The sequence below is a fragment of the Amblyomma americanum genome, chromosome 7 (assembly GCF_052857255.1).
Source record: "Amblyomma americanum isolate KBUSLIRL-KWMA chromosome 7, ASM5285725v1, whole genome shotgun sequence".
In the NCBI taxonomy this organism is placed as follows: Eukaryota; Metazoa; Arthropoda; class Arachnida; order Ixodida; family Ixodidae; genus Amblyomma; species Amblyomma americanum.
In genome coordinates, this window is record NC_135503.1 from 84,771,328 (window position 1) to 84,794,239 (window position 22,912).

The 22,912-nt window shown below is 44.0% G+C and overlaps 1 protein-coding gene across 1 annotated transcript in view; it reads left to right on the forward strand.

The window, feature by feature from the left end:
* Positions 1 to 21,073, forward strand: part of LOC144097298 (pancreatic lipase-related protein 2-like) — a 29,675-nt gene extending 8,602 nt beyond the window's left edge. The window contains exons 2-9 of the mRNA XM_077630044.1: positions 8,956 to 9,145; positions 11,412 to 11,628; positions 11,980 to 12,208; positions 14,606 to 14,830; positions 16,750 to 16,986; positions 17,429 to 17,543; positions 19,323 to 19,499; positions 20,740 to 21,073. Coding sequence (XP_077486170.1) covers positions 8,956 to 9,145; positions 11,412 to 11,628; positions 11,980 to 12,208; positions 14,606 to 14,830; positions 16,750 to 16,986; positions 17,429 to 17,543; positions 19,323 to 19,499; positions 20,740 to 21,013 — 1,664 coding nt within the window. The 3' untranslated portion in view covers positions 21,014 to 21,073. The remainder of the gene's footprint in view (positions 1 to 8,955; positions 9,146 to 11,411; positions 11,629 to 11,979; positions 12,209 to 14,605; positions 14,831 to 16,749; positions 16,987 to 17,428; positions 17,544 to 19,322; positions 19,500 to 20,739) is intronic.
* The last annotated feature ends 1,839 nt before the right edge of the window (positions 21,074 to 22,912 follow it).

The window sequence follows — 22,912 nt, forward strand, 5'->3', positions numbered from 1 at the left end:
AAAGACAGACACTTAGCTGCACATTTTCTATCGGTGCAACTACTTCTCCACTTATATTGTGTGTTCACAGGCGGTCTGCACATGTTACTGATATTCTATTCACAGATAACAGCGATGCCCAGTATGACCAGCGATATCTATGTCTAATGTTGTTATTAAGATGCTCCTGTGTGCTTTGGCGAGGGTTTAATGCGGGCACCTGTTTTTCTTTTTCGAAGCAAAATCGAATTTCTCGGAAGATATAGAAGCACGTGCCTGCGCATTGACGACAGCGCTCAACGGCTTAAAAAAAAAAAAATGCGGGGAGGGGCCCAAAAGCTTCATTAAAATGTAAACGCACACGCGTTCGTGAAAACAAAAAAAATATTTCGTTGCAAGAAAAGCCAACCAGGGACCGAAGTTCCTGCGATGGGTTTCATTTTCATTTCGTTTGCACCTGACTTCCACGTCACGAAAGGCAGAGCACGTGGGACAGTCACAAACACTGCTGGTCTGGTTGCCACACGGCGCTTGCCTCCATCCTGCCACCGCATCCAGTACGGTTTAGTGACACGAACGACGCCATCTTCGATTTGCTTTCTCTGCCGACACTGAATAAGTGAGTATGAAGCTCGTTAGGCGTGTCCAATTCGTCGTCGTGCTGCGCCATTCGTCGCCGTCTGTCCGGCGCGGGACGCTTTTATGCAAGGAAATAGCATCAGAGACTTATCTCTCCTGCGGTTCATGCAACTTGGAGCAGCGGCCAGTGGTAGGGGAACAAATTAAGGAAAAGCGAAATAGATCAAAGAAAAAGTTTCCCCAACTATTTAGACCTTGGTTTACCATGTATATTTTTCTTTTTCAGGGTAAAATTGAATTGCTAAGGTTTATAGGCCGGTCCGCTAACTGATTAATAGTTATCAAAACGTTCCTAAGCATTCGCTGCTTTGAAAGGATACATGTTTTCTTGCTCACAACATGCGAGGCTTCTTTATCTATTGTCCCGCTATTGTCTGCCTCTCATGTCTTGATTCTAGAATGTTGGATAAAAAAAAAAAAGACGATTGCTTTGCGCTTGCTAAGATTGTACAACTCCTTGATTTATCGTGACCTTTAACATGTCTATATTAGTGGACAAGAATGACAAGAAGTTACATTCATCACAACTAGTGGCATCTTTTCCGGATAAAATATAATCAACTGATACCATCTCATCATCTTCTCTACTTACTTACTTAATAATGTGAGAAAAAAAAAACAGAAGTAGAAAGTATATAAGCTAGCTCTGGTACTTTTTCCCCAGAAGGTTCGAAACAGGGCGCGCGAGAAACCGGTTCCTTTTTACAGGATTCTGGTCGTGAAGTCATTCGGCACTATCTTTATAGCTATTACATGGTCCGTTCCAAGCATACGCCCTTGTTTATTTAATACATCCGTTCGTATGGCTGTTTGCGCTGTGCGTTGATTCCGTAAGTATCGAAGGAAAAAGTAACATAACATCACGAACAGTATACAGCACGCTTTATTGGACTGGCTCTTACTTGGCGTTCTTAAGCTGGTTTTAGAAGAAATTCTTTTAATGCCAAGGTAACGCCCAGGGTTGTCTTGAGCGTTTCCCTGTTTTTGGTGATGCCAAGCACAAAATAATTTGTTGACTGTACAGCATAAACCAGTGTAGAGTCACCGCAAGATTTACTTGAGGTTAAAAGGCGGGCTTTGAACTATGGAGGTAGTTATAGATGCTCACGTAGGGCAGGAAAATTTTCAAAATAAAAGTCTCAGTGTGATGGCACTAAGGCCCCCCCACTCATCGATTTCGCTGACGTTTTTATGAAACCGGCTTCTGGCAGTTGGGCAACCTGCACATCTGCAGTTTTGGATGACGTCAGCAAGTCACGTGACCTAGACGGCGGGTAGGCCACCTCCTGCCGCGCCCACAAAACCGCCGATGATGATGGGCTTTGTGCAGAACGGGAGTCGTGACTGATGTGCATGCATAGAAGGACCGTACTAAACATTTTGTCACGTATTTCCTGTACTTCAGCTACGCCACGAAAACACACAGAGCGCACAGAATTCATTTGATGTACCACTTTAACCACATAGAAATAACATGAACAACAAAACATCAACAAGGTAAAAAATACTCGTCACACTGTGCTAGCGCATCTTGTTTTCATTTCGTCTAACTACACAAATCAGTCGTCATTTTTCATGTTCTGTGCTTGCCGTTATTTTAAGAAAAATTCCACTTTCCCTCATTGGTCATGACGGCCAAACAATCATGCTGTGTAGGGGCATAATCAGAAATGTCGAGGGTGCTGGTAAATTCACGTTTACTGACGTACCAATGTAGCATACCTGTAATAACTTAATGTTGAAGCAAAAATAACGTAGAGACTAATTTCCTATCATAGCTGTCGCATATAAACTGCAAATTTCTCCAGAAGATAACAATAAAATATAGTCTCACAATGCAGCGTACCCCAGGGTCCCGAGAACAGACCCCTGAGGTACGCCAGAATGGACAGGTAAAGAATGTGAATCAAGGCTGTTGCCTATTACAAATTGTTAGCTGGACCTAAAACATTTCAGCCATGTAAATAGACTGGGGTCTATATTAAGATTACTTAATTTAAGAAAGAGAAGCTTGTTAGAGACCTTGTGAAACGCTTTGGAAAAGGCCAAAAATATGCAGTCTGCGTGATACCCGCAATCAAAGATACAATGAAGGTGATGTGTGAAGTATTAGCTGCGTTTCGCATCAAAATGACTTCCGGAATCTATGCTGGGCTATCTTGAAAAATAAATTCGATTCTAAAAACGTAATAAGATCGAAGTATGGGAACAGTTCCATGATTTCATTCGGAATACTAGTGAGCGATAGGGGACGAAATTTTTCGGAGCAATGTTTATTTGCAGACTTGTGCAGAGGAATCGCCTTGCCTTCTTTCCAACCATTGGGAATACAACCTGTTTCAAGTGACTGATCAAACAACTTAGTAAGGATTATGGAACAGGATGACTTAGGATTAATCAAGCGCTTAGTATTAATGTTGTCCACTCTGCGCGAAGAAGAAACCTTCAGATTTTCTATAATTCTCAGATTAACTGATGCCTCGAATACAAATAGATCTGTGGGCAGAGCATCAAAAACAGGACATTCGCGAAGGTCAAGAGAAACATTGCTAGAAAAGACGATGCAAAAACATTAAGAATAGAACCGCATTCGTAAGGTGGAAACGCAACACCGTCAAAAAATGTAAGGAGTATTGTGAAAGCGTCTGTCTCTTTGACTACGTTCCAGAATTGCTTAGGATTGTTGATTAGCTTAACAGGCAAAGTGTAGTTAAAGAATGAGTCCTTTGTACACTGCTTTGTGCAGCTTTGCACTCTGCTCCCGAAAGTAGGATTGCCATCGTTGTTTAGAATTTGAAACTTTAGAGAGCGAAACTGAAGCTTCTAATTAGAGGGTCTCTTTAACACATTATTAAACCAAAGCAGTTCCCTGTCACACTTCACGGACTTTAGCGCAGAAAAGTGTTAGTCAGACGTTCGACGGTATCCTTAAACACTTCCGACTTGTTTTCAACAAAGCGTTGTGGAAACTTCGGTAAGTACTTGTACAAAAAAGGAGTTATTCCGCGGTTGATTGCGTTAACGTCACCTCTAATGCGCTTCATCTGATTTAGGTGGATAGAACGAGGAATTTTTCCATCAAAATGCAGCAAGGAATGACCACTGAAGCCAGGTAGACGCAAGACCGAAGAGATAGGATGCGGTACGTTAGTTTGAACAAGATCTAAAACACTAAATGTGGATGAAGCACTCTGAGTAGACTTACAAACTAGCTGTGACAGGTAGAAGCCTAAACATGTCGTTAAAAAAAGAAAGAGCCAAGGAAAGAGCTAAGGAAAGGCAATGTGTTGGTTTGCAAGATACTAGGGTACTAAAGTCGCCAGCTGACAGCATAGGCATGGTCAGAAAACGCATATTCATTAGGTTAAGGGCGTCATGCAATTCGTCAACGAAAGTGTGGCTCGAAGACGGGAGACGGAAACATATGTCCAAAATCGTCCTACTGAAACCAGTGCAAAATTCCACCAAAACTTGTTCCAGGCTGCATGGAATATTGATAACCGATGGAACAAAATTATCTGCGACAGCTAATAAAACACCTCCGCCGCATCATCGACATCTATCAAATCGAAATACATTATAACGCTGTTTACAATCAAACAGTTCCTTGTTCTCTATTCTGGAATAATTTCACGATTCCGTTATTAAAACAACATCAGGATGATATAAATAAATTTTAGAATTAAGTTCATCGCGCTTAGGCTATAACCTTCTTATGTTGGTAAAAAGAATAGAAAGCAAGTTTACTTTTCGAGGCGACGGCCCACTGCCCCTGGCGCATCCCTACGACGCAGGATGTTTCTGTTCAGATAAATCGTGACTTGACTACTTATTGTGGAGCGGCGAAGCAGAAACTCGATCGGTGTGCTTAGTATGCGGAGAGCCAGAAGTAACGGGACCAAGATTACTTTCAATGAAAACACAGTCGAGAGCAGGGCAATACCTGTAGCATTGACCATTCGTGAATTGAAGCAACTTTTCCTGGCCTGGCATGTTTCTAAAGAACATTATTCACTTACAGTGATAGTTTTACATTTGAGATTTACTGCCTGGAATAAGATTTGCTGCTTCGTTTGAAAGGAACGTAATTCCACGATAACTGAACGGTATTTTTCGTCTGATAATGCACCATTCCTATGAGCACGTTCAGACACATCCTTCGTAAGAACCGGGGTAAAGCAACTAGAAATCATGTTTAACAGCTTTTGTTCCGTATCTTGTTATGTTTCAGAGAAGCTCTCACGCAAGACGAAAAACAGTAGGTTTTCCCTACGCTGCCTGTCTTCCAGCTGAGATTGACCAAGGTGCAATCTGGCATTTTCACAAACCCGGTTATCAGCGAGCTGCCACAAGATTAGCAGCTCTTGCTGGCCCACGTCAAGGGTGCACATTTCAGTTAGAACAGCTGACAGCCTCGCATCGATATCATAGATGTTCTTCGTAGTTTCTTCACTTTCTTTTATTTCAGTAACGGAAGTAATTCAACGCGACGGCTGCGTTTCCATTCTAGCGGTGCATCAGTTGACACTTTGTATTAAAGTTAACATATCAACGAGCTTTTCCTGTAAGGCTTCATCTATTTCATTTTTTTAGAGCGCGTAGCAACACCAGAACCACCAGAACCTGGGCCAGGGTTCAACTCTACCTGTCCTGACTGCAAGAGGAGATGACCACACCCATCAAATGGCTGCACAAGCAAGCCTAGTAGAACTCATGGGCTGTGGGAACAGCGCAAGAAAGGCATTGCTTATATCTTATCAAACATGGAAGTGTCATTACCGATCTCCGTGAACAAGCGCATGGTGTCTAACAACTGCAGAACGATGTTGTTCATACGCCCACTGCAAGCCGCGGCCGCTGGCGTCCGCTTCTATCCAGAGGAAATGTTGGCGTAGGCGATGAGATGTACTTGTGCGAGGGAGCAATGGTCCAGATGTGTTGCCTGAACAGGTGATATCCAGCGCACTCACCGAAACGGCCATCAACTTCAGGCGTAAACGGAGTAACGATGCCTTGAGCGTTTGATGCCGCGTAGATTTGAAGACATCCCGCTATCTGCATGAAGAATCTCATGTATCAAACAACCTCAGAACGATGCTGTTCACACGCACACACTAATATAACCACCGGTTGTATTTACGACTGAAATTATTGGCAGTTGTTCTTTCGACCAGACTTTTTCTATGTATATCAAGTTTGTTATAATAGAAACACGTGGTTCGGGTAATGGACAGAATGTAAATGCGAAAAGCCTATTTGGTGTTCATATATATTTACTTCATTTCGATAGTTGTTACCCTTTACCTCGTTTCACTTTAATATTTGCTGCACGCTTCTGCTTCCACCGTTTTTCCATAAAACCCCTCCCCAACGTACAGTATTAAGTCGGCACTGTTTCAACGTCGGCTAAACACTCTGGCTTTCAATAAATATCTCCATAAACGTTCGCATCAATATGGACAGCTATGGATAGAAGACCTCAATTTCTGAAATCAGGCACTCATTTCCTGGTTGGCGTCATAGAAAAGATGACAACACCTGATGACATTTTTTTTGGCTGTGTTATGCTTCACATTCATGGCTGACGCCACTTTTTATTATCCACGGCATACTTTTCGAATGCCCGTGATGAAAGCCCTCTACGCATCTTTTGATGCGTCCACGCGTTCTCCATCTTTCGGCTGTCGCAGTGCGTACATATACTAGCACTTCGTAATATCTGAACACCAGTAGTGCCACAGGAAGCGCCTGCGGACGCTTCATAGTTAAGGCAGAGACTGGTTAAGAACTGACCTAAAGAAGACGGGCAGCTATAGTAGTAGAATCGCCAGGCGCATGCCATGGCCGCGATGCGCTTCAAACTGCTGTGTATCTTTTTAAATAAGAGGGACAAACGTAATGACATCACGTTCGCAAAATTTTATCTACTTTGTCTTTCATCCAGAATTAATAGTTAAGTTCTCTTAATAAATATTACATTTTTACGATTAGTTGCTTTAGGGGACGTGCTTTATGGACGCTGTTAGTTGAGAACCGGTGAAACATATTTAAGAACTTTTTACTGCGCCTCATATGCTACTCGTCGTCTTTTCACAAGCGATCACGCTGAAAACTTAAGCGCGTTCGTTCGTCCACGTTTAAAACTTCAGAAATTATATACTCTTGGCTCAAAGTTGCCTTCATTATAACAGAAACTGTTTTTTGCGTTTATAGATGAATAAAATATACGCACAAAATTCCTTTTTGGTGGAATTTCCAAATAATGAGAAAATAAGTTATGATGAGTATGTAATTAAAAAACTAGTCTGCAGCATCGAGCACGGTGGTCCATACCTTCATTCACTCAAAAGACAGGTTAAGTTGCCTTTCAGTAACAAGTACGCGAACTGACCGGAGATCCACGCACGGCTCTTTATCGAAACCATCCCCAATCTCCTTGCACCCAAAAACCACATCCTGAAACAGATTGAACCGGCCACGGCAGTGTCCGCTCCTTCTTGTTCGTTTTAAGGCCTAGTTTGTCTTACTAGGGCAAGTTGCACACCTGTATTGAAATACGCTGCAATCCACTCTTGCATAAATCTAGGACGCGCACTCCAGGAAGCCGGCAAATAAAACTGCCTTTAGCGTCGTTTATCAAGGGAAGCTTCAGGTAAAGAGTAGAATACATTTTAGATATCCCTAAGCGTTCCTGCAATGAACGTTTCTGCAGCTGTGCCATTTTCTGAACATGTACACCAATTCAACGCAAGTACTGTGTACACGGACAGGTGAAAGGAACCAAGAGGGTACCTTACACTTGTTCGTGCATTATTATTAAGAATAATTTTGTCAAAAGTTGTCTAGTGCTTCCATTGCCTCGACAAAGCGTCCTCCCTTGCTAACATAATTTTCAATATCCCTATCATGATCTCAAGCCCAACAGTTAATGTAACGAGATTAGAAATATTGTTTTTTAATTATTTACGCAGAATTTTTTTTGAATATCGTTTTTTTAATTCTTTACGCAGAGTTTTTTTAAACCCGGCGAGAGATACGTCGGTGCAGTCTTTGCAGGTGGATTGCACAGCAAGGCTGACATGAGCGTGATAGAGCTCAGTGAATAAACAGTTACTTAACCAGAATTAACCGCTCAACTTTCTTACTTTTGATTTCAAGTGCCAACATTACAAAAAGAAATTTAAGGCTGGTAACATAGAAGCTCAATCAAGTTTTTAAAATTTTTTATCGGCAATGCATTTCGAAAATTCAACGTCAAAAATGTCCATTTTTTAGCTCGCAATGTTTGCTTCCCGCAATGAATGCACATTTTTAAGATGACGTCGCTGTGCGTGCGGAGAGACGGCCGAAGAGACCAAAGGAATGAGCGGCCCAGCGCCAGTTCACGCAGTTCGCTCACGTCGTTTTCAGCGCGCACGCACAGCACTTCCTCCGTGTCGTACTCCACTCCAGCGGAAGTGAAAATAATGTCTCCAAAGCTCCAAATTCAGGTGCAAAGCTTAGCTATGGCGTTTAAAAGAAGGATACATACTTCCAGCGGCTCCATATATATCGAAAAATTGTATAGAGGTTGACATTTGGGTTCGTTTTATAGGTTTAACGACAAAAAAGCGACTTACGCTTTGAGGGCCGCCGTAGTGGAGGCCTCCGTGTAAGTTGTACTATTGCTCATTAACTTGCTCTGACATCACGCACAACACAGATCTGTACCGTTTTGCCTCCACTGAAATCCAATTCCGCGAATTTTGTGCACCGTGCTATGTCAGCTTGTCGAAATTAAGACGAGTTATGGGACGTTAAACCCCCCAAACAAATTCCAAACCTAAGCCATATTTTCGAAGACTTGATTAAAAATGCATCAGTTTCAAGTTATCCAGCGTTTTTTGCGCATTTTTCCTATGCCTTTCTATTCATTTTGGCTGTAACTCCATTTTAGAGTGTGCTTTTCAGACCTTTGTTGCCTTTCATTTACCATCATTGTCACAGTATGTTCCTGTGTATCTTTTCGAGCTTTTTCTGACGTAGGAGCGCAGTTTTTTTTTTTCAGAAAGGCCTTGACAGTGGTTTAGTAAGTTATTTCATTTTTAAGTAATTTTTAGTTCCTGCTAGTGCCATGGAACCATTCTTACCGTATAACCTCCCCGCGAATGCTGCTTGAGCAGCCACTCCAAGTGCCGCGCAGCAACTTTAAAACGATGTCACACCAACTAAATGAACGAAACTTTATTTCCAAGTTACTCTTAACATTGTTCTTGATTTTCTAGTGTTTGTGTCATTGCTTTCTATGCACCTCGGTGAATGTACAGCGGTGATAAATATGTCATTGTTATCTTGCAGTTGGCATTGGCGAATCCTTTAAGACTATTCCTATGGTTTTCGACGACGAGCCGAGCCCCCACGAGATCTGGTCAGCGGTGGCGAGCTCTATCGTCAAATGGCGTCGTTTGCACGGCGCACGACGTCGAAGGAGCACCGAGGTGGCCACTGCTGAGCGAGGCATATGCTACGGGTCCCTGGGTTGTTACAGGTACTTCTAATTAGACCTTAGGACAGTGTCGTGCCCACCCAGCCAATGTATTTGCAAGTCCAGCAGAATCTCGAATAGAAGTCATCAACTCGAAACATTTGAAGTGCCCTGAGTCTTGCCCACTTTGTGTTGTCAAGAATCCTATCTACCTGCCCCATCCTTTGTAAGAAATAATGTAGTTTTTCTTTTTCAGTCGCTAGAGGGGAGAGGGCGATATACAGCTGGTTTACCGAAAACCTTATTTTTAGGCTGCAATAAAAATATGTCCCGCACCTTTACACTCACGTGCGGAGTCTCAGTGCAAGTGAAAAAGTCAAGCATGAATATAAACTATCTGCAACAAGCTGTTCCTTAACATGATTTACAATACTGGAATAATGGCAGATGCGACAGAAACGAAAACGGATGGGCTAAGCGGTCTTCCCGTCTCTTTTTATCTTTGCCACGTCAGCCCCTTTTACGCGCCTTCACTATCTTGTGAGCGTTAATTTCTTTTAAGGTTAAAGTATACCCGTCGATTATTGGGAACTTCAAGCTATGATCACCCTTCGAGCAAATAGGACCTCTCATACACGCTCAAAATAACAGATTATTTTTATTATAATAATGTGCTTTTTAAAAACATTCAAGTTCAATCCTTTTCCGGAAGACTTTGCGCAGATTAACACAGGATGGGAGGGAGCAACATGCACACACACGCGAGCACCCTACTGTGTGCGTGCGTGTTTCCCTCTCCCGTCCTGTGCTAATCTGCGCAAAGTTTTCCTGAATATGTCGCTACGCCAGCTGGCCCAACGTTTTGCTCTACTAAGCTTCAATCCGTTTATGTCTGCCATCTATGGTTTCCTTAATGACTCCTAAATTTTGTGTGCATTGGAACAGATTGCATTAGGACGGACACAAAAATCAAGAAGAATACAAACGGCGCACTTATAGCGAAGGTAAAACGAGTGAACTAAATATCTACTGCCAGTGCTCGGAAACTTTCCCTTTTTGTGTTCAAGTAGCACAGACTTCAACGGAAACAAGCCTTGGAACAGGGACGCCAGATATTTGGTCTCGCTAGAAAGGACACATTGAAACTCGTCGGACTAAATAGAGATCGCAGAGGGCGAGTGCGAAGTGCCCAGTAACAGCTTTATTCGAAAGAAGCTAGATATTCTCAAGGAACGAAGAAAAGGAAGGTAAAAGGGGGCAGGGACATATACAAGAAGATAGTGAGCTGCTCCACTTGTTCTTTAGAGAAACTTATTCTGTGTCCATAGCCTTTCATTGAAGATACAGCGCATGCGCATGAAATGTCAAAAAGCTTCGCCGACAGTGTACGATGACTTTTATCCCTGGGCAGGAATAGAAACACTGCAGCACAAAGGATTTGTGCACATTCACATATAAGACTAATACTATTGCGGTCTTATTTCGAAGCCGTTAAAATACTTTCGTACGAAAGTGCGTATCGAGGCAACGGCTGGCTTGTCCAGACTACATATCTGCGCTCGTTTACAGAATGTGGTGGAGGGCAGCCAAGCAGTAGTGTAAAGATGTGAGCGCGCTGTCCAGAGCCAGGGCACAAAGCTAGCAGAAAGGCAAAAACTGAGAAAGATGGCCACAAGCAGCTCTGGTATTTGTCTTTTTTTATGTGTGTTTTTGTGGGGTGGGGCTTATGATTCAACAAGCCCAAGCATCTACCGTTTTACCCAGAGCGCTCGAATGGTGTGCTCCTGAGCAAACGAAACATAAATGCAGCTGCTTTGGAAACTGTACGGCTCTTTTTCTTGCATAATCTGTGCATTTATCCGGCTGCGCTAGAGCGCAAGTTTTATCTGTAAAACTCATGCTCCGCTTTAAAATTCCGCTTGTTTCCCCCGCGGGGCACCGCTCGAGCGCTCTAGACATACCTACTCACACCTGTACGTACTGGATGCAATGTTACATAGTTTAGCCTGCGCTCTACTGCGTTGCTCGTCTGCTTTTCTTAGTAGAGAGCTGCATAAACTGCTGCCGTGGTGAAGCGGTGACTCGGGTTTGAACCCTGGACCTGGATGAATTTTTATTTAACTACGAAGTTTCTGAGAAAGCCATGAAGCTTTCGTTTTTAGCCGTATAACTAAAAATACGGAATGAGTAACACTATCGCCCTATCAAAGAGCCGGTTTCCTTCCCCCACCTTCCTACCTAATTCACTGCCCGGCAAAATGCGCTTCCAGCAAGAAGAAGGTTCAAAGGTGCGCTTTCGTGGGCTCCATTGATACTTCCCTCCTTTCAGGGAGGACACGGGTACGGGACAGCCGAACGCTCTGCCCGAGGAGCCCGGCAGCATCGGCACACGCTTCTACCTGAGCTCGCGCCGGAGTCGTGAGCCACGACTGCTGGGGGAGTCGGCCTTCAACGCCTCAAAGCCGGTCAAGCTCATCATCCACGGATTCGGCAGCAGCGGCAAGCGCTCGTGGGTGCGGCGCATGGTGGACGCCCTTCTCGCCGCTGTTAGTGTGCACGCCCCCCGGCTTTATGCTTGTCTGCACACTCTCAGGGCTCTCGCACTAGCATTATTTGAGCTCTTTAGGTGGGGTAATGCGCGTGTACTCATCGAGCTCTAAAAAAACAGTAACGGCCGTTTCAGATAGAACTAAACATTATTTCTACAGCTTCCATTTCTTTTCACGGGGCTCTGCAACACAGGCTCGACGTAAATGCGTAGTGTCATCAAGAGTGATAATGATCGTGATAATAGTCAAGAGTGAGAATGCTCGGCTTTCCAGCGTCGCGCTTTAGCCTTATGATCTTTTATCGTATGTACACTTTTATTCTTTCCCTACAACCTCTGCCGTATACAGGGTGACGTGAACGTGGTGGTGGTAGACTGGGAGAAAGGTGCCACCCTGCCCAACTACGTACAGGCCGCTGCCAACACCCGCCTTGTGGGCCGCCAGGTGGCGCAAGCAGTGCGGCGCCTCTTCCGCATGGGAGCGCGGCCGCGCGACGTCCACCTGGTGGGATTCTCCCTCGGCGCCCACGTGGCCGGCTTCGCGGGCGCCGAGATCAGGAACCTGTCGCGCATCACCGGTGGGTGGCAGCACCGCGCGACATGCAGATCTAGCCGCTGCAGGGTTTCCAGCGTCACGTCACTTCCCCGGTACAGGAAGGCAGAGCTGGATGAAGTCGTTGCATCGTTAAGTATAGCGAGAGAAGCGGCTCAGAAGCAAAGCGTTTCGGTGTGTCAGCACCTGCCCCTTTCTTCGTGCTGTCTACCTTCAGTGATGGATTACAGATTGATACAGTCAACAGGCACTGAAACCTATTTAAGCCCAGGGGTATATTTTTGTAAATATTTTTTATTTTGTTGCATTCATCAATAGGAAATAATCAATGTAACCATTGCTTATTAACAGCAACAGCTGTTAAGCGCCCACTACTTGGTTTCGCGTTGTCGTGGTCTTCGTCGTCGTCCTAGTAGTAGTAGTAGCAAAGTAGTGGAATCTTAAAGTCGACGGCGTAACCGATGAGTTTGTTGCCATGGGCACCACTCGAATGGCGGTTACCGTGGGAGGAGCAGTTCATGGCGTGAGCAGAAGAATGCCTAGCCGGTTTGTGGTTACGGTATAATGAGGAGAGTATCTCGAGAGCGTAAGAAGGCGCAACTGGTATTTGGTTGCCACAGGAACCACCCGGAAGGTGTTTACGCTGTCAGGAGGAGGATAGTATGTAGAGAACGTAGGGAGGCATAACCAGAGGCCGGTTACTACTGGAAACATCCGGTAGATGGTTATTCTGGAAGAAGGAGCATGAGGAATGGGCTAAGGAATTGCCAACTGGAGGATGGTTACCGTGGAAGAAAGAAGGTATGGCTAGAACCATAGAAAAGGTTGATTGGTTTTGCCAATTAGTCCTAAATAATAAATTACAAAACAAAATGACAAAACCTTACTGAAGAAGCGAAAGGCGTGCCATGAAGCTGCCTTCAATAACTTGCTACGCTCCGTGTTTTTGAATACCTTGGTTATATTCACTTCACACACCGCATACAATAAAATTATATTCCCTGGCGGGTAATTCTGAAGCAGGAGCTATGAAGTGCGCCGAAAAGGAGGGCTTTAGGTTAACGTCGAGCACTGCGTGCTGGTTAACATGCTTCGGAAAAGTAGAGGCGTAGGCAATTCTTAGCCTTTGAAATACGGCCCCCGCAAAGCCATGTGCGTGAACAGAGCGCCATAGTCCTAGATTCTCCACGGTTGCTCTGAGGGCTCGCTGGAGCAATTGTATTTATTGTAACAATGTTGTAAAGATATCTTTTTCTACACCTACAGCAAGGGGCATTAGTGGACAGTGGAGTAGCGGAATGTGTGACGGCTTCCCAAGATCAAACCGGGCGACCCTCCATTGAAGCAACAGGCAGTTTTATCAGAGCCTTTTTACGCTTCCGCAAGTAATCGCGTGGGCGCTCAAAATGCACATGCCAAGAAAAATAGTCTACTGTCAAGAAAGCTGGCCAGCCTGTCTGGTTCGGTGCCTTTCCGTTTGAAATAAGCACGCTGTCCTGTGATTATCTCCTACCGTTTCCCACTTACTTTTTTCTTTAATTCACCTCTCGCAAGACCTACCAGACATATCTTTAGCATATTGTTTTGGCAATAAGCACTACAATCATAACGGGAAACTGAACGCGAAAGATTTGCGACGATGCTCGCCGTTGTTCTCATGAGTTCACTGAAACGTAGTTCGAAGTTGAGCGTGTGACGGAATGCTATCTGGCCGGGAGCGTACATTTGAAAGCCTGTGAACAAGGCTTCCGCATGAAAGCCGAAATGTCAAGAACGAACCTTTTTTCACTGGTCGGCGTCTCTTATTTTTCAAACGAAACGTAGTTCGCGCGGAGAAGCGAGAGCGACATTTAAGTTCGTTTAAAAGACCATGTCGTCCTTTTCCGAACACAAATTGTTTGAGTTAAAAGCGATCTCCTGCTTTTTATTTAATATTGATACTAATTTTTCCTTGGTTAATCAAATAAAAGTTACTTCTTGCTCGATGGCGTTGCACCGAATGATATCGGTATCCGCCCAACTGTTCCGAATGAACGGTTTCGTTAGTAATTGCTGGTTCATAGTAACAATTACGATGAGCAGATAAGCGTAAGCAGAGAACACAGAAACGCCCAGCTAAGGGCGCCCACAAAGAGCTTTGCAAGGTGGTAAAGGTAGCACTTCTGTCTTATTTCGTGGACGGTTTTAGAAGATGTGCTTTGAAATACAAGTTTGTCACAAATCACAAATGCCTGAGAGTATCTTTTGAAGATCATCGCCCGTATATTGCTTACTCAAGACGCAGCCGAACCAGCAGGAGTGCAGTTGATCCTAGCACCAGGAGCCACCAATTTATGGGTTCATCTTTTGAGAAAGTGCAATAAGGGGCCCGAAAAATGTATATCTCCGAAAGAATGGCGCATCGACTTCATTTGTTTTTCAGGGCTGGACCCGGCGGCGCCACTATTCGAAGGATATGACCATGCGGCACGCTTGGACCCTACGGACGCGACACTGGTCGACGTGATACACTCCAATGGCGATAGCTTTCTACGCGGTGGCTTGGGCGCCTTCGAGCCGCTGGGACACGTCGACTATTATCCAAACGGTGGCAAGGCGCAGCTGGGCTGCAACAGCGTCTTCGTCGGAGCCTTAAGCGACATTTTTTGTGAGTAGTCATTCGCCAGTATCGTTATCTCCTCTTTTCCACGCTTTAATGAATAAAAATGCTGCACAAAAAGGTTAAGGACTACTGGAAAAGTATACATTATATACTGGACAAGAGTTCATTTAACTACAGTGTCGTACGCTGTCCACGATAAATGTCACTTTTTCCCCGCAAAATCAAGATAAACAAGGGTCGAAATGGTAGCCTCAGTTCGCTGGCAAGCGCTTCGACAAGGAGAGTTTCCTTCGTCTGGGCAAAGACATTTATTTCGCTTGCGTGCAGATAATATAGAATAAGTGCTTATGTAATTATTTAAACGCTTATATCTAACTAAATAACATTTTCTGATTTACATTGTCTTTCCTCTACGTAGAATAACTGTTGGCAACAATGTCGTCAAGAACATTTCAACCTCTCTCTACAAGTAGGTAACAAGGCACGAGCAGGTTATTCCGCAGAATGCCCGCACCGGACTCGAGATTTCCCTTATGCCTCACACTCCCTTAATTTAAGCATCCACTTGCATTATGAAAAATCTAGGCGCTAACAAACAACAACGCCGGGATATTTTATAATGAACGTATGCCAACTAACTCAGTTTTCTGCCGTTGCATCCACTTGCAGTACGATGCTTGTATTTATGTCAGGCAGTTAAATCCAGAGACGAAAAAAATTGACCCCGTTTCGAGCTTTCCATAACTATTAATTGATGGTTATGCAAATGCATTACCTCTTGGAAAGTGTACCCATATGAGAGTACGGTTGTGACAGACTGTTTCTCAGTATAATCGGAAGTGCGTTCTGCGAGCGTCTGTACCATCTCTAACTTAAACAGAAGCCTTCCTTCAGTTCACAGTCAGGGCTGTGTTCGTTCTCATTCTCCATCCCACTCAGCGTGTGTTTTAAATTGCGCTGTTTAGTTCATGATGCTCCATGATGCTTCATGATGACTAATCGTCACGTCTTAAAGGAACGAAAAGCCACATATCTACTACATTATGACCACTGGTAATTATTTAGTTGTGCATACTTAATGCGAATAAAGCTAAGCACCGATGTGCTTACACTTTTTACCTCAAATGGCTTATGTTCATTCCAAATTTCTTTATCCTAGTCTCATAGGAGGCCCACACAACGCAACAGTTCTGTACTGCACTGGGACTAGGTAATGCACTATAAACATCTGTTCAGTGGCGTTATTTTTGTCCAGAAATGTTCTTTAGGACGTCAGCGTTCGAGATTTCCCATTGTATTCGCTTACGACGTATAAATATTTTATAATTGCATTCATTGCTGAGGCTGTTCTGATTGCACCCCCGGAACGTTGTCTGTAACGTGAAAGAAGCGTTAAAGTCGCATGACGAATGAAAACAACTGCAATATAAACCGTCAGAGCGGTTTATAAACCCGGCGTCAGCGTTGACCAGCAGCAGAAGCTCCGAAAATCTCAGACGGCGTCACCCCGTTATCAAAGAAAAACAAGAATTTCTTCCGAAGGCGCGGGGCAATGAACTCAGGGCTATCAGAATGAGAGGCGAGCCCGCAACCTTCGGGCCAAAAAATTACTGTTTTCTGGCGAATAAAGGGGAACCTACTTATGAGTTGTCTTGGGACTGTATGCTAATGAGTAGGTTTGTCATTAGAAAGGAAAACAAAATCGAAACGAACGATAACTTAAGAGGCAAATAAAAATAAGTGCTTTTTTAGCTAAAAACGCTACTATTCTACTATTCTTAAGTACCCGCGGCAATTTTTCAGCAGCGATGCACTGCACCGCCGCCGTTTAGTGCGAAGAAAATCTCTTTCTCAGTTAGCGTGGTTATCTAAAGGGGCTCCGAAAATGGAATGAAAAAATACAGCAGCGTCTTTCAGCCAATCACTTCAGGTGCCAATCATTTTGTTGTGTGTATCCTCCACAGGGGGTCACTGGCAGAGCCTTTGTCACCACAGACGCGCCCTGCAGCTCTTCACAGAGTCGGCGAACCCGCAATGCCCGTTCCCGGCTTTCACGTGCGCAAGCTACGAGAGCTTCCTACGCGGCGATTGCTTCCCCTGCGAGCGGCCAAGTGACTGCAGCTACATGGGCTATTTTGCGGACCGGTCCAGGGCCCGCGGACGCATGTTCCTCATGACGCGCCAGGAGCCGCCATTCTGTGGTCAGTTGTGAACTCTATTTTCAGACACCAATATAGCGCCGGAGTTTTGCTGCCCTGAAATTTGAGAGAAAAGCCATTTGCACTGCGAGCTCTCGACAATTTGCCATCGGTGTAAACAAAGGGAGAGAATTGCATCGACGGAAAGGGAACACATGGCTACTACCGCCTTCAGAGAAAAAGTAAAAGCACGAAGCACAGAAACGTGCATGGTGGCAGTTAGGAATAAAAAAGAATAAAAGTTCAAAAAATTTTACCTTACAAGTACCACTGGCACTGAACCTGCGGCTTAGAAGATTTGTATACAATTGAAGCCTTTAGCGTAGAGCAACGCAAAAAAAAATCGCATGTCCTTTCTCCACATATAAACGAAATCTCTCCACACTATTACGCCCTTTCCAAGCGACACTTGTTGCTATATTTGATCGATGGCTTTTTATTTCAGCAAGTCAGTACAAGCTACTTGTGAATAGCTCGATGGGCCAAGAGCCTTCCTGGGGCAAGATCGAGCTTGAACTATTCGCCGAGTCGGGTGCCAACGAGACTTTCAGCATAACAACGTGAGTGGATGACCAAGCAGAACATTACGAAGTTCAGAAAACACTGTTCCACTGGCCACGTCCAGTGCCTGCAGTAGTATTGGAAAAAAATAAAATGCTACCTTTCCGTCCAGTTTCAAATTAGGCCGACTAGTTTTATATCAAAAAGGTGTTAAATGGATTGCACTTAGCAGAATTAAGCTTCGACACTAATCGATGCTGCAGCTAGTGAGGCTAATGCACTTCATGCAGCAGAATATTGCAACAATAGTACCACCTCCCTTTAGGCAATAGTGGGCGGAGGTTCCCTTCGCATTGCTTTTTTCAACGTGGAGCTTCTACAGAGGATAGTGTCTTCAAGGCATTCTACGGCGCTTTTAAATCCATGGCAGCTTCTATTTTGTACATTCAAGTTCAGACGAACTTCAGTATCCGGACTGGTGCAGATCTAACGTGAGTTAAGTTTGAACATGTGCCTAAGTGTATTTGAGGAAATAGATGAAGGAAAAAAATATTGGCCAGGGCAACACGTGAAAGAGAAGTGAAAATATATATTATACAACGCGTTGTCTCTGTTTTTGCTCGATATTGATATAGGGCCACAAACTCCTAAAGCGGGCATTTTAGCTTTTCATCTGTGGCTAGTCTACAAATAGTTGGATTAAAGTTATACATAATAAACAAGAAACGAGGCGTATACTAAGGTGTGCACTGGGACGTAATGTGAGATGCTTGTTGTAAACTACCTGGCATTTGTATTATTATTATATACTGTACAAACAAGAAGAAATCCGCGTAGTTCAGGAGTTGAACATTTTTTTTCTCGTTGATGTTATTATATCTGAGAATGAATTGTGTCCTCCAACCTAGCTAAAAGCACACAGAGAAAAAAAGAGAATTCCGTCGGTAGAAAGTAATTTTGTAGCAGAGGGTGCATGCGTGATCGCTATCCCTAAGACGTTGATTGCCTCCACCATTAGAAACAGCACATTGACAAGAATTTAGAAAACAAATATGCGCTAAATGCACTGGGACAGCACGCAGTACGAAGTGACACAAACAAGCTTCGACTAGCAAGCGAATGTTTATTGACCGTGCAAAGTGCAGGCTGCCGGGGACAAAGGTAGTTGACCCAAGCTCTGAACACCGCTGCTTAGGGGCGCCACCTGATGATGCATACCCTCGTGTCGAGCCCGGATCATAGCATAACCAGATTGTTCCGGCGCGCAGGGAGGTATTAGGGCGGCACGGCTCGAGACTTGCAGGGGTGGGGGACTAACTTTGTCCCCGACAGCATATATGCATGGAGTGCCAAGGGATGAAGCAATAAAATGCAAAATGGTCATAGGTAAACGATCATGGCGCGGCAAAATTTATTCAGGGGCAATATACGCCCACCTCATTTAGATAGACAGTGATCGATGAAATGCTAATACAGTTTCGCCCTTCTCTTTAACTTCAAGGGGTTTGAAAATCTCTCTTCCTCCTTGGTTCCGATATGCGAGGTGTTTCAGGGAAACCAGCCACTATATTTTAAATGTAAAGGTTTGGAGGTTTAAGGAAGCTTTCTGCGGCATATTATTACTTGTGTTGGCGTACATAGAAAAACAGGCGAATCCTCTTAGCTAGTAAAGGTATTAACTATATTCTAATATTTGCCTTTAAGTCTCCAAGGGGCTGATTTTTTTTTCTTCTCTACCGGCGGCATCGTTATTCTGCCGTTAAAATTTTTCCTTATTAAAATTCCAAGGCGAAGCTCTTCTGCTAAACTAATTACCGTTATTTTCTTTTTTTCCCAAGCGATTCGCAAGAATTACGAGGGGGCCAAGCTGAGAAAGTTCTTGTCGCTGCTCACCCGGCTGTTGTGAACATCACAAGAGTAGTGATCAAATACACCAAATATCGCGGATGGATCTATGGAGGAAAAGACTCCTGGTTCATTGACAAGGTGGCCGTCCTTGACAGCTTTGGGTATACGTGAGTACTGTTCAACCCTGTTGTTAGTTTCGGCAAACTGCACCGAGAAGAAGGGAGCCTCTCGCTGTGATGTTATGATTGATGGGCGGAATGAAGTGGAGAAGCGACGGAGTATGCGTTGGGCATATAACCTAGAAGCGTGAGGTAACGTTAGCCATGGCGACATGTGAACAGGCCCCTCTGGTACCACATGCATCCCCATCACGATAGGGGCGTGAATAAAATCGTAACAAAAGGGACTGAGGAAATTGTGCAAGAGAGAACAGACTAAGAATCGCTGGAGTATTTTATTAACACGTACTCTGATGCATGCTGCTAGCAAGGACACAGGACAATGTACGCGAAACGTACTTTAAGAGATTTGGTACAGGCCTCAATCTTTATTCTTGACATGAAGAGCAAATTGACGCCCATCCACTGAACTTTTCACACAGCAATTCTTTGTTTCTTTCTCATATTCGCATTTCGCGTTCTCCCGTATCATTACAATAACTAATGTGTTTGTTCTGAATTTCTGCTTTCTGTATTTAATTTTTAGGGGAAAATAGGGCAGCATTCAACGAAGGTTTTGTGGGTTGATATGTTACACTTTTTAATGCACAGTAGTTCTCCGGGCCGCTATCTGTGAAGACACATCTGGGCTTTCAAACTAAAATTATGAGGTTCTTATCATTGGCTCCTGCCTTGCCTGTGAATCGAAATTATTAAAAATACGAATGAAGGAAATTAGCTGTATGGTGTTTTTAGAAAGCCGGTTTAAGGCCTGAAACTGCACTCGAAAAACTCCTAATTAAACTCGGCCCGGAACAGCAGTTTTGTTTAAGTGTTCTATCAAGGGTGAGGGGGATAGCAACAGAATTTTTTATCAAAAGAAATTATAAGCAACGAAAATTAAGCAACACTCGATCAGCAATACCATGCGAAGAGTGATATAACAAGCGTTAAAATTGATGTGAGAAGAAAAAAATGAGAAAAGCTTATACGCTATACACAAGAAACTAAACATATTTTTATTGCACAAGTAGCAATAAATTTTACCTGGGCAAATGTCCGCTACTTTAACGTAGAGCTGTGATGACATCAGTGTAAGAGCATAGAACTGTGGAAGCATTAATTTTCTTAGTGGAAGTTTGTGCGGCGAGCAAAACTCGATCCTGGAAGGCCCTAGTTTGGCGTCACGTGCTCTTCTTAGATTTGATAAAACAAATAAGGCATACTTTTAAACCTATCTCTCTTACAGAGTCTCGTACTGTGGCCTACGCACCCGGCTCACAGACGGCCGGCCGCTGAAGCTTCGTGTGCGGGCCGAAGACTGCAAACCGCCACCTGCGCAGCGAGTGGCTCGCCTGGTGTGGCAGGTTCTCAGTGATCCGATAGCCGGCAGCCAGCCAAGGCCGCCTCGGCTTGTGTGGACTCTCAGGCTAGAAGATGCCGAGATTGCCTCGTCAGCTGTGTCTGGCACTCCTGTCAACACCCGTCCGCCAGCAGCTCTCACGCCACCCAGGAATCCCTGAGCTTGACCCAGGCTCAGCATTTCCATTTTGTGCACATCCAGTGAAGAGGACTGCAGTCGGCTCAGGGTAGGCTAATATCTAAGGATCTTGAGTGGAATTACGTTGCGTGTAGCAAACCGTTCCTTATAAAGCGTAGTAAAAAATTTGCGCATGTTAATCGATTTTATAAACAAAGAGCTTGTTAATTGTCTCATGTGTCTCCTCTGTTGCCCTTTGTCTTTGTTTTTCGCGTTAATTTCTTTACTGAATGTTGCAATTACATTTCAACGAAAGTCAACGCCGGGGTATTGCTATTTTCTATGGACAAAACTAGCACCACAGATCTAAGAAGCAGGAATTTGAAACGTGGTTGCGAATTTCAGTGGTATGGATAATTTGATAACAATTGTCATTCGAGTATTATTGCCGTAGGGATTAAAGCTTGGGGGCTTCTTCGAAATGTAGATTTTCAGTTTAAAAGTGGGGTGTGTTTCTAGAAGTTGAAATGAAAGGTTCTGCGTTCAATCTCGAGCATTGATACAATGTGCGCACTCCAGGAATATCTAAAAAAAACCTATTGTCGTCGTCATATTTGCTTTTCACAGAATGCTGGGGAAAATTTAAAATAGTAGGATTAATAAAACAAACTACGTAGCCAATGCCCAAAGCAGATTTAAGTGCTAGCAAATCATCAGTGGCGCGGTTTGTAGAACATACGGATTTATTCGTGGCACTGAATTCCGCAAACAATCTGCTTATGCCCTGCAGAGGCGTTTGTGCAGGGCGTTTACTTGCGTAATTTTATCTGTAAATCATTATTTTCTTCCATGTCCGCTACCTGAGTTGCTTACAGACCGGGTCAAACGCAGCTAAAGGTAAAAAATGAAAAGGAATGACTGGGATGCTGGTCTTTGCTGAGATATTAGGTTTTATAATTATGGAAACGTCTCAAAAGTACCTTTTTGCACTATTCCTTGCAGTGTGCCGAGCGAATTAAGAGCCGCATACAACATCGCAAGGACAGCGTCCTGGTCCTATGCGATTAGTTGCAGTCCTCGAGGCGCCAAACATAAATTATCAGGTCGGTGAACACCTTTGTCTCGTATTCTATTGCCGATTTCTTACATAGCCGAACGAGGAGGTGAGTGCAAGCAAAACACACACCATGGAAAGGGACAGCCACATGCGCTGCTATGAGAGCTACAACGCATTAATGAGGGCTTCGGTAAACATACAAGAACAGTAACGAACAATGAAGAGAACTGCACACATTCAGTGTCCCATCTCAACGCTTGTTGCGGGTGTGCACCACGTTTGGAAGAGACGTCGATTGTCGGAAGAAGGAAAAAATCAGCACACGCGGCCGGCCTGGGAAGCGCTTTATGTGTTGAAAAAAATGTTAAAGACAGTATTAGCACTTCTTTTCTTCTCTCTACAGCGCCGAGTAAGATTTTTTGAGTTGACAAGCGCCTTAGCTTTCAAAGTGGTTACAAGCGGTTTTTGCTTGTGCTTGAGCATGGGGGGTAAAGTGTGAACAAATTACATTATCAGGAGGAGGCAAGCACTTATCACTAGTAGCGCCAAACAAAAGAAGATGGCGCTTGTGGTTTTCCCCTCTTAGTGGTTTGTCTTTTGCTTATGCTCTTGTTTTTCCAGAAAAAACCATATGCGAGCTAGCGACAACAAAACTTCTTTTATTCAATTCCTTTGATAGGCCTGTGGTGGCGTCCATGCACTCGCTATCATTAAATAAGCATCCAGGGCTCGCGCTATAGTACCGGAATATATTCTTATGCCCGGACGGCATTAGTTCATTCGGAGTTCTTGCATGAGAGGACGATTACTCTTTCCTAGCACACCTAGAGTACCTTTTTATGTGACTCTTGGGTGTCACAAATTAAAAAAAAAATACATTGTTCG